General features: G+C 42.5%; 1 protein-coding gene across 4 annotated transcripts in view; it reads right to left on the reverse strand.

Annotated features, from left to right (window-relative positions):
* The window catches only part of LOC118386342 (HSPB1-associated protein 1 homolog), a 44,160-nt gene that overhangs the window by 21,271 nt on the left and 4,176 nt on the right, over nt 1-18,713 (reverse strand). For all 4 annotated transcript variants that reach the window (XM_035774029.2, XM_052522723.1, XM_035774028.2 and 1 more), the window contains exon 3: nt 15,432-15,619. In XM_035774029.2, coding sequence (XP_035629922.1) covers nt 15,432-15,619 — 188 coding nt within the window. The remainder of the gene's footprint in view (nt 1-15,431; nt 15,620-18,713) is intronic.

Consider the following 18,713-nt stretch of genomic DNA (forward strand, 5'->3'; position numbering starts at 1 on the left):
GGCACCATTCTCATCCAGAGCCCTCTGTTGCACATATGTTTGTCTCTGTTACCTTTTCTGAATTTCCCCCGCGTTCCCAGCATAAGGCGTAGATTCAGGCGCGGCTGGGAATTTCATTAATAAAGGATTAGCTCATAGTTTAGGGATTCCCATTGTTCCTGTAAATACGCCTTTCCCGGTTCATTCCTTAGATAGTCGACTATTAGAGTCAGGGCTTATCAGGGAGGCCACCGCTCCTTTGAGTATGGTAACGCAGGAGGGTCACAGGGAAAATATTAGTATTTTTCTTATTGATTCTCCTGCATATTCTGTGGTGCTAGGCCTACCCTGGTTAGCTTGTCATAACCCTGTTTCGTGGCCACAGAGGGCTCTCATAGGGTGGTCGCGAGAGTGTTCAGGTAGGTGTTTAGGGGTTTCCGTTGGTGCTACTATGGTGGAAATTCCAGACCAGGTCTCCACAGTGTGCATCCCCCCCAGAATATGCCGATTTGGCTACAGAAGGCGACTCAATTACCACCCCATCGACGGGGGGATTGTGCGATAGATCTCCTGGTAGACGCTGCACTTCCCAGGAGTCACGTGTATCCCCTGTCGCAAGCGGAGACGGAGGCTATGGAGACATATGTCTCTGAATCCCTGCATCAGGGGTACATTCAGCCCTCCATTTCTCCAGTCTCCTCGAGTTTCTTTCTTTGTGAAGGATGGAGGTTTGCGCCCGTGCATTGATTATCGAGGTCTCAATAAAATCACGGTGAGGTATAGTTACGCTACCTCTTATCACTATGGCGATTGAGTCAATGCACGGGGCGCGCTTCTTCACTAAACCGGATCTCAGGAGTGAGTACAATCTGGTGCGTATTAAGAAGGGAGACGAGTGGAAGACTCTTGTTCTTTACGTCATTTCCGGTCACAACTTGCAGGCTTGTTTTCGAGTTGCTGTGCGTTTTTTTGCCAACCTATTTTGCTACCTGACAACTTTACGGTTTTCACTTTTTAATTACCGTTCATATATTTATTTATTTTTTCCTCAACTTTTTCACTCCGGACGCTTTATCTGGACACGATTCGTCAGGACCTCCAACAGCCGAAGCTAAGTAGTAACATTAACATGATGCCTTCTAATTGTAGTCGCTGTACTCGCCTTACGGCGAGGATAGCTGTGCTACAAGCCCAGCTTCAGACGCAATCATTAAGCAAGGGTAATTTCAGTGTAGGAAAGGATGAAACCGCGTCTGTGCCACCAGTAAGTACAGATAGTAGTATAAATCCCCTGGCACAGTCCCCGCAGCCGGACAACTTTCTTACGGTTTCTGGAAGGAAATGCTGTAGGAAAGCTCAACCGGTGTCGCTCATTCAGCCGACAGAAACTTTCAACCGGTTTTCCCCATTAAGCAGCGGGTCGGAGTCAGAGGCCGAGTCTTCTCTGGTCTCTACTCCTCCCGTTACGGGGTCTGAGACGCCGAAGCTTCCCAACATTAGCTCTGACAAATTGAAAACTCTAGTCATTGGCGACTCCATTACCCGCAGTATTAGACTTAAAACGAATCATCCAGCGATCATACACTGTTTACCAGGGGCAGGGCTACCGACGTTAAGGCTAATCTGAAGATGGTGCTGGCTAAAGCTAAAACTGGCGAGTGTAGAGAGTATAGAGATATTGTTATCCACGTCGGCACCAACGATGTTAGGATGAAACAGTCAGAGATCACCAAGCGCAACATAGCTTCTGCGTGCATATCAGCTAGAAAGATGTGTCGGCATCGAGTAATTGTCTCTGGCCCCCTCCCAGTTAGGGGGAGTGATGAGCTCTACAGCAGAGTCTCACAACTCAATCGCTGGTTGAAAACTGTTTTCTGCCCCTCCCAAAAGATAGAATTTGTAGATAATTGGCCCTCTTTCTGGGACTCACCCACAAACAGGACCAAGTCTGGCCTGCTGAGGAGTGACGGACTCCATCCTAGCTGGAGGGGTGCTCTCATCTCAACCAACATAGACAGGGCTCTAACTCCTCTAGCTCCACAATGAAATAGGGTGCAGGCCAGGCAGCTGGCTGTTAGCCAGCCTGCCAGCATAGTGGAGTCTGCCACTAGCACAGTCAGTGTAGTCAGCTCAGCTATCACCATTGAGACCGTGTCTGTGCCTCGACCTAGGTTGGGCAAAACTAAACATGGCGGTGTTCACCTTAGCAATCTCACTAGGATAAAGACCACCTCCATTCCAGTCATTACTGAAAGAGATCATGATACCTCACATCTCAAAATAGGGCTACTTAATGTTAGATCCCTTACATCAAAGGCAATTATAGTCAATGAACTAATCACTGATCATAATCTTGATGTGATTGGCCTGACTGAAACATGGCTTAAGCCTGATGAATTTACTGTTTTAAATGAGGCCTCACCTCCTGGCTACACTAGTGACCATATCCCCCGTGCATCCCGCAAAGGCGGAGGTGTTGCTAACATTTACGATAGCAAATTTCAATTTACAAAAAAAAAATGACGTTTTCGTCTTTTGAGCTTCTAGTCATGAAATCTATGCAGCCTACTAAATCACTTTTAATAGCTACAGTTTACAGGCCTCCTGGGCCATATACAGCGTTTCTCACTGAGTTCCCTGAATTCCTATCGGACCTTGTAGTCATAGCAGATAATATTCTAATCTTTGGTGACTTTAATATTCACATGGAAAAGTCCACAGACCCACTCCAAAAGGCTTTCGGAGCCATCATCGACTCAGTGGGTTTTGTCCAACATGTCTCTGGACCCACTCACTGTCACAGTCATACGCTGGACCTAGTTTTGTCCCAAGGAATAAATGTTGTGGATCTTAATGTTTTTCCTCATAATCCTGGACTATCGGACCACCATTTTATTACTTTTGCAATTGCAGCAAATAATCTGCTCAGACCCCAACCAAGGACCATCAAAAGTCGTGCTATAAATTCACAGACAACACAAAGATTCCTTGATGCCCTTCCAGACTCCCTCTGCCTACCCAAGGACGCCAGAGGACAAAAATCAGTTAACCACCTAACTGAGGATCTCAATTTAATCTTGCGCAATACCCTAGATGCAGTTGCACCCCTAAAAACTAAAAACATTTCTCATAAGAAACTAGCTCCCTGGTACACAGAAAATACCCGAGCTCTGAAGCAAGCTTCCAGAAAATTGGAACGGAAATGGCGCCACACCAAACTGGAAGTCTTCCGACTAGCTTGGAAAGACTGTACCGTGCAGTACCGAAGAGCCCTTACTGCTGCTCGATCATCCTATTTTTCGAACTTAATTGAGGAAAATAAGAACAATCCGAAATTCCTTTTTGATACTGTCGCAAAGCTAACTAAAAAGCAGCATTCCCCAAGAGAGGATGACTTTCACTTTAGCAGTGATAAATTCATGAACTTCTTTGAGGAAAAGATTATGATTATTAGAAAGCAAATTACGGACTCCTCTTTAAACCTGCGTATTCCTCCAAACCTCAGTTGTCCTGAGTCTGCACAACTCTGCCAGGACCTAGGATCAAGAGTTTTAGTACTATATCTCTTGACACAATGATGAAAATAATCATGGCCTCTAAACCTTCAAGCTGCATACTGGACCCTATTCCAACTAAACTACTGAAAGAGCTGCTTCCTGTGCTTGGCCCTCCTATGTTGAACATAATAAATGGCTCTCTATCCACTGGATGTGTACCAAACTCACTAAAAGTGGCAGTAATAAAGCCTCTCTTGAAAAAGCCAAACCTTGACCCAGAAAATATAAAAAACTATCGGCTTATATCGAATCTTCCATTCCTCTCAAAAATTTTAGAGAAGGCTGTTGCGCAGCAACTCACTGCCTTCCTGAAGACAAACAATGTATACGAAATGCTTCAGTCTGGTTTTAGACCCCATCATAGCACTGAGACGGCACTTGTGAAGGTGGTAAATGACATTTTAATGGCATCGGTCCGAGGCTCTGCATCTGTCCTCGTGCTCCTAGACCTTAGTGCTGCTTTTGATACCATCGATCACCACATTCTTTTGGAGAGATTGGAAACCCAAATTGGTCTACACGGACATGTTCTGGCCTGGTTTAGATCTTATCTGTCGGAAATATATCAGTTTGTCTCTGTGAATGGTTTGTCCTCTGACAAATCAACTGTAAATTCCGGTGTTCCTCAAGGTTCCGTTTTAGGACCACTATTGTTTTCACTATACATTTTACCTCTTGGGGTTGTTATTCGAAAACATAATGTTAACTTTCACTGCTATGCGGATGACACACAGCTGTACATTTCAATGAAACATGGTGAAGCCCCAAAATTGCCCTCGCTAGAAGCATGTGTTTCAGACATAAGGAAGTGGATGGCTGCAAACTTTCTACTATTAAACTCGAACAAAACAGAGATGCTTGTTCTAGGTCCCAAGAAACAAAGAGATCTTCTGTTGAATCTGACAATTAATCTTAATGGTTGTACAGTCGTCTCAAATAAAACTGTGAAGGACCTCGGCGTTACTCTGGACCCTGATCTCTCTTTTGAAGAACATATCAAGACCATTTCGAGGACAGCTTTTTTCCATCTACGTAATATTGCAAAAACCAGAAACTTTCTGTCCTAAAATGATGCAGAAAAATTAATCCATGCTTTTGTCACTTCTAGGTTAGACTACTGCAATGCTCTACTTTCCGGCTACCCGGATAAAGCACTAAATAAACTTCAGTTAGTGCTAAATACGGCTGCTAGAATCCTGACTAGAACCAAAACATTTGATCATATTACTCCAGTGCTAGCCTCTCTACACTGACTTCCTGTCAAAGCAAGGGCTGATTTCAAGGTTTTACTGCTAACCTACAAAGCATTACATGGGCTTGCTCCTACCTATCTCTCTGATTTGGTCCTGCCGTACATACCTACACGTACGCTACGGTCACAAGACGCAGGCCTCCTAATTGTCCCTCGAATTTCTAAGCAAACAGCTGGAGGCAGGGCTTTCTCCTATAGAGCTACATTTTTATGGAACGGTCTGCCTACCCATGTCAGAGACGCAAACTCGGTCTCAACCTTTAAGTCTTTACTGAAGACTCATCTCTTCAGTGGGTCATATGATTGAGTGTAGTCTGGCCCAGGAGTGGGAAGGTGAACGGAAAGGCTCTGGAGCAACGAACCACCCTTGCTGTCTCTGCCTGGCCGGTTCCTCTCTTTCCACTGGGATTCTCTGCCTCTAACCCTATTACAGGGGCTGAGTCACTGGCTTACTGGGGCTCTCTCATGCCGTCCCTGCAGGGGGTGCGTCACCTGAGTGGGTTGATTCACTGTTGTGGTCATCCTGTCTGGGTTGGCGCCCCCCCCCCTTGGGTTGTGCCGTGGCGGAGATCTTTGTGGGCTATACTCAGCCTTGTCTCAGGATGGTAAGTTGGTGGTTGAAGATATCCCTCTCATGGTGTGGGGGCTGTGCTTTGGCAAAGTGGGTGGGGTTATATCCTTCCTGTTTGGCCCTGTCCGGGGGTGTCCTCGGATGGAGCCACAGTGTCTCCTGACCCCTCCTGTCTCAGCCTCCAGTATTTATGCTGCAGTAGTTTGTGTCGGGGGGCTAGGGTCAGTTTGTTATATCTGGAGTACTTCTCCTGTCCTATTCGGTGTCCTGTGTGAATCTAAGTGTGCATTCTCTAATTCTCTCCTTTATTTCTCTCTCTCGGAGGACCTGAGCCCTAGGACCATGCCCCAGGACTACCTGACATGATGACTCCTTGCTGTCCCCAGTCCACCTGGCCATGCTGCCGCTCCAGTTTCAACTTACCTGAGCCCTAGGACCATGTCCCAGGACTACCTGACATGATGACTCCTTGCTGTCCCCAGTCCACCTGGCCATGCTGCTGCTCCAGTTTCAACTTACCTGAGCCCTAGGACCATGCCCCAGGACTACCTGACATGATGACTCCTTGCTGTCCCCAGTCCACCTGGCCATGCTGCTGCTCCAGTTTCAACTGTTCTGCCTTACTATTATTCGACCATGCTGGTCATTTATGAACATTTGAACATCTTGGCCATGTTCTGTTATAATCTCCACCTGGCACAGCCAGAAGAGGACTGGCCACCCCACATATGCTCTCTCTAATTCTCTCTTTCTTTCTCTCTCTCGGAGGACCTGAGCCCTAGGACCGTGCCCCAGGACTACCTGACATGATGACTCCTTGCTGTCCCCGGTCCACCTGACTGTGCTGCTGCACCAGTTTCAACTGTTCTGCCTTGTTATTATTCGACCATGCTGGTCATTTATGAACATTTGAACATCTTGGCCATGTTCTGTTATAATCTCCACCCGGCACAGCCAGAAGAGGACTGGCCACCCCACATAGCCTGGTTCCTCTCTAGGTTTCTTCCTAGGTTTTGGCCTTTCTAGGGAGTTTTTCCTAGCCACCGTGCTTCTACACCTGCATTGCTTGCTGTTTGGGGTTTTAGGCTGGGTTTCTGTACAGCACTTTGAGATATCAGCTGATGTACGAAGGGCTATATAAATAAATTTGATTTGAAGACGGCATTTAGTACACGTCATCCTGGGATAGGTCGGACGGTGCGCTGTCTTGATGGGAGGTACTGGTGGCCCACTTTAGCTAAGGACGTGAGGATTTATGTTTCCTCCTGCTCAGTGTGCGCCCAGAGCAAGGCTCCTAGACACCTGCCCAGAGGTAAGTTACAACCCTTACCCGTTCCACAATGGCCGTGGTCACATCTGTCAGTTAATTTCTTAACTTCTTGAGTGTAGGGGGCAGGATTTTCGTTTTTGGCTAAAAAACGTACCCATTTCAAACGGCCTATTTCTCAGGCCCAGAAACCAGAATATACTTGTCAGATTAGGATAGAAAACACAAAAGTTTCCAAAACGGTCAAAATATTGTCTGTGACTATAACATAATTGATATTGCAGGCGAAAACCAGAGGAAAATCAAACCAGGAAGTGGCTTCTATTTCGAAAGCTCCATGTTCCATAGCCTGCCTTTGCTCCATTTAAAGGGATATCAACCAGATTCCTTTTCCTATCGCTTCCTCAAGGTGTCAACAGTCTTTAGACATAGTTTCAGGACTTTATTTTGAAAAATGAGCGAGAAAGATAACATTGCGTCAGTGGATAGCTGGGTGTTCGCATGAGTTTTGTTTGCGCAACAGAGTGGGGCAGTCATGGTCTTCCGATCTCCTATTGAAAAAGTGACAGTCCCGGTTAACCTCTTCAACCTATGGGGGCGCTATGTCATTATTGGATAAAAAAACGTGCCCGTTTTAAGCGCAATATTTTGTCACGAAAAGATGCTCGACTATGCATATAATTGGCACCTTTGGAAAGAAAACACTCTGACGTTTTCAAAACTGCAAAGATATTATCTGTGAGTGCCCCAGAACTGATGCTACAGGCGAAACCAAGATGAAACCTCAAACAGGAAATGAGCTGAATTTGTGAAGCTCTGTTTTACTATCGTCTCCTTATATGGCTGTCAATGTGCTGTGAACGAGCTTATGCTCTCTGCCGTTCGTCCAAGATGTCTGCAGCATTGTGCCGTATTTGTAGGCATATCATTGGAAGATTGGCCATAAGAGACTACATTTGCCAGGTGTCCGCCCGGTGTCCTTTGTCTAAATTGGTGCGCAATTCTCAGTGGCAATCATTTTACCATGCCATTCAGAGGGAGAAGCACACTTCCAGGAACGATACATCATTGAAGAGATATGTAGAAAAACACCTTGAGGATTGATTCTAAACAACGTTTGCCATGTTTCAGTCGATATTATGGAGTTATTTTGGAAAAAGTTTTGCGTATTTATTGTAAAGCACTATTGTAAAGTGACTGTTCTACTGGATGTCATAAGGTGAATGCACCAATTTGTAAGTCGCTCTGGATAAGAGCGTCTGCTAAATGACTTAAATGTTAAATGTTTATAACAGAATTTTCGTTTTTTTTTTGGTAGCCAAACATGACGCAGAAAACGGACCGATTTCTCCTGCACAAATAATCTTTCAGGAAAACTGAACATTTGCTATCTGAGAGTCTCCTCATTGAAAACATCCGAAGTTCTTCAAAGGTAAATGATTTATTGAATGTTTTTGCTGGTTTTTGTGAAAATGTTGCCTGCTAATGCTAACGCTAAATGCTAACGCTAAATGCTAAATGCTAGTTTGCTATGGTTGAGAAGCATATTTTTGAAAATCTGAGATGACAGTGTTGTTAACAAAAGGCTAAGCTTGAGAGCTAGCATATTGATTTCATTTCATTTGCGATTTTCATGAATAGTTAACATTGCGTTATGGTAATGGGCTTGAGGCTGTCGTCATGATCCCGGATCCGGGTTGGCTCGACGCAAGAAGTTAATATACTATCGATTATATATTTTAAAAAACAACCTGAGGATTGATTATAAAAAATATTTGACATGTTTCTGTGGACATTACGGATACTATTTGGAATTTTCGTCTGCGATGTCGTGACCGCTTGCGCCTGTGGATTTCTGAACATTACGTGCCAAACAAATGGAGGTATTTTGGATATAAAAATAATCTTTATGGAACAAAAGGAACATTTATTGTGTAACTGGGAGTCTCGTGAGTGAAAACATCTGAAGATCAAAGGTAAGCAATTTAATCTATTGCTTTTCTGACTTTCGTGACCAATCTACTTGGCTGCTAGGTGTTTGTAATATTTTGTCTACTGCGAGAGATGTTCTTACATAAACGCTTGTTATGCTTTCGCCGAAAAGCTGTATTGAAATCTGACACGCCAGGTGGATTAACAACAAGCTAAGCTGTGTTTTGCTATATTGCACTTGTGATTTTATGAAAATTAAATATGTTTAGTAATTTAATTTGAATTTGGCGTGCTGCAATTCAGCGGGTGTTGATGAAAATGATCCCGCTAAAGGGATGGGTGCGTCAAGAACTGATCTTCCACCTTCACAGGGTAACACCACGATCCTGGTCGTTGTGGATTGTTTTTCTAAATCCTGTCGTCTCCCTTTGCCCGGTCTCCCTACGGCCTTACAAACTGTTGAGGCTCTGTTTACACACGTCTTGCGGCACTATGGGGTGTCTGAGAATATTGTGTCTGATCGGGTTCCCCAGCTCACGTCAAGGGTCTGGAAGGCGTTCATGGAATGTCTGGAGGTCTCGGTCAGCCTTACCTCAGGTTTTCACCCCGAGAATAATGGGCAGGTGGAGAGTTAATCAGGATGTAGGTAGGTTTCTCGGGTCTTATTGCCAGGACCGGCCAGAGGAGTGGGGGAAATTCGTGCCCTGGGCAGAGATGGCCCAGAACTCACTATGCCACTCCTCCACTAACCTTTCTCCCTTTCAATGTGTATTAGGGTATCAGCTGGCTCCATGGAAAGTTGGCGCAGACCGTCACCGCAATGAGGCCCAGGTGTTTGCACCAGGGGACAGGGTCTGGCTCTCGACCCGAAACCTGCCCCTCCGCCTGCCCTGCCGGAAGCTGGGTCCGCGGTTTGTGGGGCCGTCTTCTGCCGAAGTCGATGCCTCTCCTTGTTCAGGTGGTGCTCGGCAGTCGACGTCAACCGGTCTTCTAGCCATTATTGATCCATTTTTAACTTTCCATTGGTTTTGTCTCGTCTTCCTACACACCTGGTTTCAATCTCATTCATTACCTGTTGTGTATTTAACCCTCTGTTTCCCATCATATCTTTGTCAGAGATGGTTTCTTGTTTCAGTTTCGTGTTTGTATTTGGTGCGCAACGGGTCCTCGTACCCAATTTGTTTAATTTGTATTTATGGTTTTGGAGTTGTTTTATTTAAATTACTCCATTTACCGAGTTTATTCTCCTGCCTGACTTCCCTGCCACCTATACACACGTTTGTGACAACAAGAAATGCCTACAATTCAATGTAAGAAATCAATGGCACAAACAAATTGCAGGATGACAACTTGCAATCCAACACATATTCTGCGGTTGGTGTTTTTTGTAATGATTTAAGTGACCATTGTGCTTTTAGGATTACTAAGGTTCCAAAGACAAACCCACGTTTTATTCGTAAGAGAAATTTGAAGTGTTTTAATGAGCAGGCTTTCTTTCATGATTTGTTTTATATTGACTGGAGCAGATTGAGTTTATCCCTGATGTGGAAACTGCCTGAATTCTTTCATGATGGCTTTTTCCAAATAGTAAACAAACATGCCCCATTCCGCAGGTTCAGGGTTAAAGGGCGGGATAATCCATGGTTTTCTTCTGAGCTGTCTTGTATTATACACGACCGTATTCTAGCCTGGGCTAAAGCAAGGTAATCATGTTCTGATGCTGATTGGCTTATTTTTAGGCAGTTACGAAACAAGTGTTCTTTTCTTCTCAGGAAGGCCAAGTCTGAATATTTTATGTCTGTTACCACTGATAACCTGAATAACCCTTAAGTTTTGGAATGCAAAGTCTATGTCTGGTAATGTTAATGAATTACCGTCATATGTTTTGAAGGACTCTGTTGCTATATATATGACAAAACTAAAATGCTGAATTGTTTCAATGAGCACTTTGTATCTGGTAGGCTGTTTGATTCAGTGTCATCTGTCTCTGTACAACCCTGTGTGGATGAACCAGTGAGAGCTGGTCAAACTTTTAGCTTTTTGCCATTCTCAGTGCAGGTGATACAGTACATAAAGCCCTGAAATCCTTAGATCAGAGAAAGACTGCAGGTCCTGATCTTTTGGATCCCTGCTTTTTAAATCTGGCAGCTGATTTCATAGCTGAAACACTTACATCTCTGTTCAATCTAACCCTGGAATGTAATGAAATTCCAAAGATCTGGAAATCAGCATTTGTCCTACCACTTTTAAAAGGGGGAGATCCAACTCTTTTAAATAATTATAGGCCAATCTCAAAGCTGTCACCCCTGGTGAAAATAATTGAAACCCTTGTAAGTGAACAGCTAAAATAGTTTTTATTTACTAACTCTATTTTGTCAAATGTACCAATCGTGCTTCAGGAAGAAGCATAGCACAATTACAGCAGCCATGAAGGTTTTAAATGATATCACTGAAGCCCTTGACAAAAAACAGCACTGTGTCTCACTTTTTGTTGATCTCTCTAAGGCTTTTGATACAGTTGATCATGCTATACTAAGGCAGAGATTGTCGAGTGTAGGTCTTTTGGGCATGCAGTTGCATGGTTTGCTAACTATCTGTCTGATAGAACTCAGTGCACTCAATTTGATGGGCTTATGTCTGTTAAATTGTCTGTCTTTAATGGTGTGCCCAAAGGCTCTGTACTTGGTCCTCTCTTATTCACTATTTATATAAATGATTCAGACAAAAATGTCCAAAATGCACAACTTCATTTTTATGCTGATGATACTGTTATTTACTGTTGTGCCTCGTCTCTTACAAAAGCTTTCCAGAACATGCAAACTGCTTTTTATACTGTTCAACATACCTTGTGTCAATTGAAGCTTATCCTCAATACGGACTAAAGTAATGGTGTTTTCTAATGCAAGAAATAGACCTCTGAACCTTTCACCTATTACTACCTGTCAGGGCAAGGAGATTGAGGTTGTAACCTCATATAAATATCTTGGAATTTTAATTGATGACAGCCTCTCTTTTAAATTGCATATTTAACAACTTACAAAAAAATTGAAGCTGAAATTTGGATTTTATTTTAGGAATAAGGCCCGTTTTTCTTTTGAAGCCAGGAGGCTAATATCAGCTACATTTATGCCTTTACTAGACTATGGGGATATTTTATATATGAATGCTTCCGCTCAGTGTTTGAGATCAATTGACACTCTTTACCATGGCACTATGAGATTTATTTTAAACTGCAAAACCCTTACGCACCACTGCACTTTGTATAGCAGGGTTGGCTGGCCTTCTCTAGTCACTCGTAGGCTCAGTCACTGGTATACTTTTATTTACATTTTGGGTTTACTACCTTTTTATTTGGGCATTTTTATTGTTCAGATATGTGGTGGGTACTCTCTTCGGTCATGATGACCGTCTCAAGCTAATATTTTTTTTTTATGTTCAGAGCTTTCTCTGTGCACTACTGTATCAGTTCTGCCCCACATTTTGATGTAATTAAGACATTAATATGGTTCCAAATGTCTGAACTGATTTTGGGAAAAGGGCTTTTATATACTCTGCGCCATCGTCTTGGAACGCCTTACAAAATACTTTTAAACTGGAAGAACTGATGAAGGATTTTGAGGCGGATTCCCTGACCTGTCAATGTTTTTAATTTTGTTATACTCTTGTGATTTCAAAGGTTTTTACTAGATTTCTTGTAGTTTTTCATGTCGGTCTATAATTTTTGTAATGACTTGGTGCTGCCTATCTTGGCCAGGACGCTCTTGAAAAGTAGATTTTAAATCTCAATGAGCCCTTCCTGGATAAATAAAGGTTAAATAAAATACAAAAAATGTTTTTTTTTTGTTTCCTTGATTATAGGATAAAGGTGCACTGTGTAGCATCCCTGTGTAGCACTGTGTAGGCCGTCATTGTAAATAAGAATTTGTTAACTGACTTGCCTAGTTAAATAAAGGTAAATAAAAGATTGTGTCATAACGTATCATTAATGTGACGACTGCTATTCATCGAATAATTAACGGTTTATAATTACGTGATTAAAATAATCGGGTAATCATTGACTCAGTAACCTGGGGCACCATGCGAAAAGTTTGTTTAATGAGTTTCCGTATCCCAAATTAACTCAGAATATCCGAATATGGATTTTACAACTTTCACTAATGAATGAATTTCCTCTACAGTCTCATCCTGAATGTCACATAATTCGTAAATCTGCACAAACCCGGGTCTCACTAAATCCTCCCGTACCACACCAATTGAGTTGATTATTTATTTACTCACAAGCTAAATGATAATGTAAAGATACACAAGCATACAGTCCAGGCTATTGTTTAGAACATAGTACAATGAAACAGGTCCCTAGCAGACCAACACAATTTGACACGTGTTACACAAGATGGGGATTTAGAAAGAAAGAAAGCTTTGTGGGCCGAGTTCTGCTTAGCGACGTTCGGCCGACGTCCCGTTCTCAGGGTGGTCGTCTACTTCGGTCGCGGGTACAAGTCTCTGATTGTCCACCAGATGTCACAATGTCCTTTTTCTTAGTAGTCGGTTTCCTTACCCTCGTTCTGTAAGAGGGGTCTTCTGAAGACGGCTAATCAGCCATGCAGATGGATCACCACTATTTTAAGAATGTGAAATGTCAGAATAATAGTACAGAGAATGATGTATTTTAGCTTTTATGTCTCATCACATTCCCAGTGGGTCAGAGGTTTACCTACACTCAATTAGTATTTGGTAGCATTGCCTTTAAATTCATTTCTAAGTTAAGCTTCGTGAGAGATGTTCAGCCAACACACTGTTCTCAAACGTTTCGGGTAGCTTTCCACAAGCTTCCCACAATAAATTGGGTGAATTTTGGCCCATTCCTCCTGACAGAGCTGGTGTACATTTGAGTTTATTTTATTTATACAGGGACAGTGCACATTAATCAAAGTTTCAGTAAAAGTGACGTTTTTTGCCAGCCGGCTAATTTTTAACCGCAGTTATTAAAAACAATTACAATATAGACAATCATTGAGCAGTGAGCACACGCAGAGCAACATAGGACAAGCAAGACATAGCATACAGACAGAGTAACATAGAACAAAAAGCACAAGGCAAAATTCATAAAAGCAACAAAGTGTTTCCACACCTCACAAGCTACAGACAACAGACATAACTGAGTCAGGTTTGTAGGCCTCCTTGCTCGCACACACTTTTTCAGTTCTGCCCACACATTTTCTATAGGATTGAGGTCAGGGCTTTGATGGCCACTCCAATACCTTGACTTTGTTGTCCTAAAGCCATTTTGCCACAACTCTAGAAGTATGCTTGGGGTCGTTATCCATTTGAAAAGACCCATTTGCGACCAAGCTTGAACTTCCTGACTGATGTCTTGAGATGTTGCTTCAATATATCCACATAATTTTACTTCCCCATGATGCCATCTATTTTTTAAATGCACCAGTCCCTCCTGCAGCAAAGCCTCCCCACAACATGATGCTGCCACCCCTGTGCTTTTTCCCCCAAACATAACAATGGTCATTATGGCCAAACAGTTCTATTTTTACTTTATCAGACCAGAGGATATTTCTCCAAAAAGTACAATCTTTATCCCCATGTGCAGTTGCAAACCATTGTCTGGCTTTTTTATGGTGGTTTTGAAGCAGTGGTTTCGGAGGACACATGGCTTTCGACCTTCGTCTCTCCCGAGCCCGTATGGGAGTTGTAGCGATGAGACAAGATAGTAACTACGAACAATTGGATACCACAAAATTGGGGAGAAAATAAAAAAAAATGAAAATAATAATAATGTTCCAACCGGAGAATTCCTGTGTCTGTAGAAAAGCAATGGAACGCAAGCTAACTTTCACATGACCGCGCATCACGAGCTCGTGGCAATCTCCCAGACACCTGGCTCAATCCCCTCATTCGCCTCCACCTCACAGTAGAAGCCTCAAACAAAGTTCTAAAGACTGTTGACATCTAGTGGAAGCCTTAGGACGTGCAACATGACCAATATCCCACTGTATCTTCAATAGGGAATGAGTTGAAAAACGACCAACCTCAGATTTCCCACTTCCTGGTTGGATTGTTCTCAGGTTTTTGCCTGCCATATGAGTTCTGTTATACTCACAGACATCATTCAAACAGTTTTCGAAACGTCAGAGTGTTTTCTATCCAAATATACTACTTATATGCATTTGTTAGCTTTTATGGCTGAGTAGCAGGCCGTTTACTCTGGGCACCTTATTCATCCAAGCTACTCAATTCTGCCCCCCAGTCACCAAGAAGTTAACTCACATGTTTTATACCCCCGGGGCAAAAAGGGGCGTTTCCGTCTTCATGGCAAGTTCTCTGGGGCGTATCTAGTTACGAGGCAAGGTATCACAATGTACTTTGATCTCAGACAACTAAAATTCACAGTTCATCTTTACAAAAACATGCTCTTTGATCTGGATATTTTCTACACAAACGCACAGTAAGTAAACATCATGTACATATTATGAAAGCTCTTCAAGTTAATGTTTTCGTTATAATGTTGGTCTTAACTTTTAGTTACAAAAATGACATTGATTTTCATATTCCATCTATCGTTGTTACCACCAATTTGGCTGTTAAAATATATTGTCCCAAAGTCCATTTATTGCACGTTACCGTTCTGAGGTAGATTCTTCATAGACCCACCATACATTCTAATCCTCCACACTGAGAGGACAAAGGATTTGTCTACTGCCTTATGGTTTACAATGAGCATGAGGTGTCATAACCCGCCCCATCAATCTCTCTCCCCCACTGCGGGGGTGAGAGATGTCTCTGTAGGACTGTGATCCACTGTAACCTGACCCGAACAGTCATGACAAGTGTGTGTGTGTCAAACAGAGAGTGTGTTACCTCAAACATGGAGGGCTTTTCTTGAAGCAGCAGTGCAATGTATTTGTAGTCTGCATAGGCCCAGTACAGAGAGAGGGGGTAGTTCGAGAAACACCCCACATCTTCTGCACCAGTCTGACCCTCTGTCCAGGACTGAAACTCCTCCAGTTTGGCCTCCACATATGAGCATTGAGTCTCAAAAAGAGGTGCTTTGACATAAAAAAAAAGATAGAGGGACAGTTGGAGAGAGAGAGAAAGCCAAAGAGAGTGATAGAAAAGAGACAATGAAAGACAGACAGAGGAGAGAGAGAGAGAGACAATCATGACAACATGTAATGCGCTTCAATAAAGCTATTAAATCAATAAATTTCATGTCTAAACAACATTTTTAATCAAAAGACGATTATAAAGACTTAACATTTTATTTACACCCCGATTTCAATCATCTAGGCCTATTCTCTATTGGCTTCTCAATTTCATTTAGTCTGGTTGAACAATGTTTCAGTACCACGTGGCGGTATTCAAATGTATAATCAACCATGTTAAATTATACCTTGTCTGCTGTTGTCACAAATTATGTAGCTGTAATTGATTTAGCAGTCAAATTACCCCAGCTCCATATTATTGGAGGATACAGTCTCTATTGTTGCCCTTGAAATAAATCATCTCTTTAACATAGGCTACTGAAGGCTGGCAGACCAAGGGCAATATTTTTGCTACCAAATGTACAAAGCAACTTTTATGGAGCTTTATTTAAGCCCATATCCAACTGCAAAACTTGCCAGAGATGACTGGAGAAAGCTTGAGGTCAACTGTTTTGCAGCTGAACAATGACTAATAGGCCATTAACAATGGCTTGAAAACATTGGGAAGGCACAATATATCACCACCAAAGCAGAACTAAACTAAACATGGGTATACATTTGCAGTTTTCTACCATATTTTATTTGACCTTTATGAACATAAATTGTCATATACAACAGTAAACAACAAGGTCTTTGGTCCCAAAGAGGCAACTTATCAAGGAGAAATATTAACAACAACATAGCCATGCAGGATGCATAGCACAGTGCTCAATGGCTGACTGCACTTCAATTATGATGACTGGTGGAGTAGAATATCTTCATGACAATGCCTAAAAAGTTTAGTGTACATTGCCTAAAGTTGTTAGTCTCAGCAGCTGAGGTGATACAAAGTACTCTGAAACACAATCAAAACTAACTGCAAATCACCCAACAAGTTTGTAGAGTCAAAAGCTTGATGTAAATCACTGCATGCTAGGAATATGGGACCAAATACTAACATTTGGACTACTTTATTTATAAGAATTTTTAGGGGTGGCAATCATTTTGACCCCTACCTTTGAGAAAAAAAAGTATTCCTTGTTAAACAGTATTAGTTGTTGGACACGGTGTTAACAAACCTCCAGACAAGAATCAATGCCATACAACACTCCTTCCGTGGCCTCCCAACTGCTCTTAAATGCAAGTAAAACTAAATGCATGCTCTTCAACCGATCACTGCCCGCACATCTAGCATCACTACTCTGGACGGTTCTGACTTAGAATATGTGGACAACTACAAATACCTAGGTGTCTGGGTAGACTAAACTCTCCTTCCAGACTCATATTAAGCATCTCCGATCCAAAATTAAATCTAGAATCAGCTTCCTATTTCGCAAAAAAGCATCTTTCACTCATGCTGACAAACATAACCTTGTAAAACTGACTATCCTACCAATCCTTGACTTTGGCGATGTCATTTACAAAGTAGCCTCAAACACTTCACTCAGCAAATTGGATGTAGTCTATCACAGTGCCATTCGTCTTGTCACCAAAGCCCCACATACTACCCACCACTGTGACCTGTATGCTCTCGTTGGCTGGCCCTTGCTACATATTCGTCGCCAAACACACTGGTTCCAGGTCATCGATAAGTCTTTGCTAGGTAAAGCCCCACCTTATCTCAGCTCACTGGTCAGCATAGCAGCACCCACCCGTAGCACGCACTCCAGCAGGTATATTACACTGGTCATCTCCAAAGCAAACTCCTCCTTTGGCCACCTTTCCTTCCAGTTCTCTGCTGCCAATGAATGGAACGAATTGCAAAAAAAAATCAATGAAGCTGGAGTCATATCTCCCTCACTAACTGTAAGAATCAGCTGTCAGAGCAGCATATTGATCATTGCACCTGTACACAGGCCATCTGTAAATAGCCCACCCAACTACCTCATCCCCATATTGTTATTTATTTTTTGCTCCTTTGCACCCCTGTATCTCTACTTGCACATTCATCTTCTGCACATCTATCACTCCAGTGTTTAATTGCTAAATTGTAATTATTTTGCCACTATGGCCTATTTATTGCCTTAACCCCCTAATCTTACTTCATTTGCACACACTGTATATAGACTTTTCATTTGTTTACTCCATGTGTAACTCTGTTGTTGTTTGTGTCGCATTGCTTTTCTTTATCTTGGCCAGGTCGCAGTTGTAAATGAGAACGTGTTCTCAACTTGCCTACCTGGTTAAATAAAGGTGGGAAAAAAAATCTAAGAAATCTGAGCAATTGTATTAGTATAAATAACGTAATTCCCAACTTTTGGGGGGCATACGATAAAGCCCAGTATTTTAATTATTTATTTTACACAGTCATTATTGCTGATCTTTAACAAGGGTGTCAATAATTTCAGACCCCACAGTACATACGGAAAGTACTCAGACCTCTTGACGTTTTCCACATTGGTTACGTTACAACCTTATTCTAAAATAGATGGAGAAAATAAATCCCCTCATCAATCTACACACAATACCCCATAATGACGAAGTGAAAACAGGTTTTTAGAATTTGTTGCAGATGTATAAAAAATAAAAATAACTTCTTTACATAAGTATTTAGACCCTTTGCTATGAGACTCACAATTGAGCTCAGGTGCATCCTGTTTCCATTGATAATCCTTCAGATGTTTCAACAACTTGATTGGAGTCCACCTGTAGTCAATTCAATTGAATGGACATGATTTGGGAAGGCACACATCTATCTATATAAGGTCCCACGGTTGACAGTGCATGTCAGAGCAAAAACCAAGTTTGAGGTCGAAGGAATTGTCCGTAGAGCTCCAAGACAGGATTGTGTCGAGGCACAGATCTGGGGAGGGTAACCAAAAATGTCTGCAGCATTGAAGGTCCCCAAGAACACAGTAGCCTCTATCGTTCTTAAATGGAAGAAGTTTGGAACCACCAAGACTCTTACTAGAGCTGGCTGCCCGGCCAAACTGAGCAATCGGGAGAGTACTCAGGATCG

The sequence above is a fragment of the Oncorhynchus keta genome, chromosome 7 (assembly GCF_023373465.1).
Source record: "Oncorhynchus keta strain PuntledgeMale-10-30-2019 chromosome 7, Oket_V2, whole genome shotgun sequence".
Classification (NCBI taxonomy): Eukaryota; Metazoa; Chordata; class Actinopteri; order Salmoniformes; family Salmonidae; genus Oncorhynchus; species Oncorhynchus keta.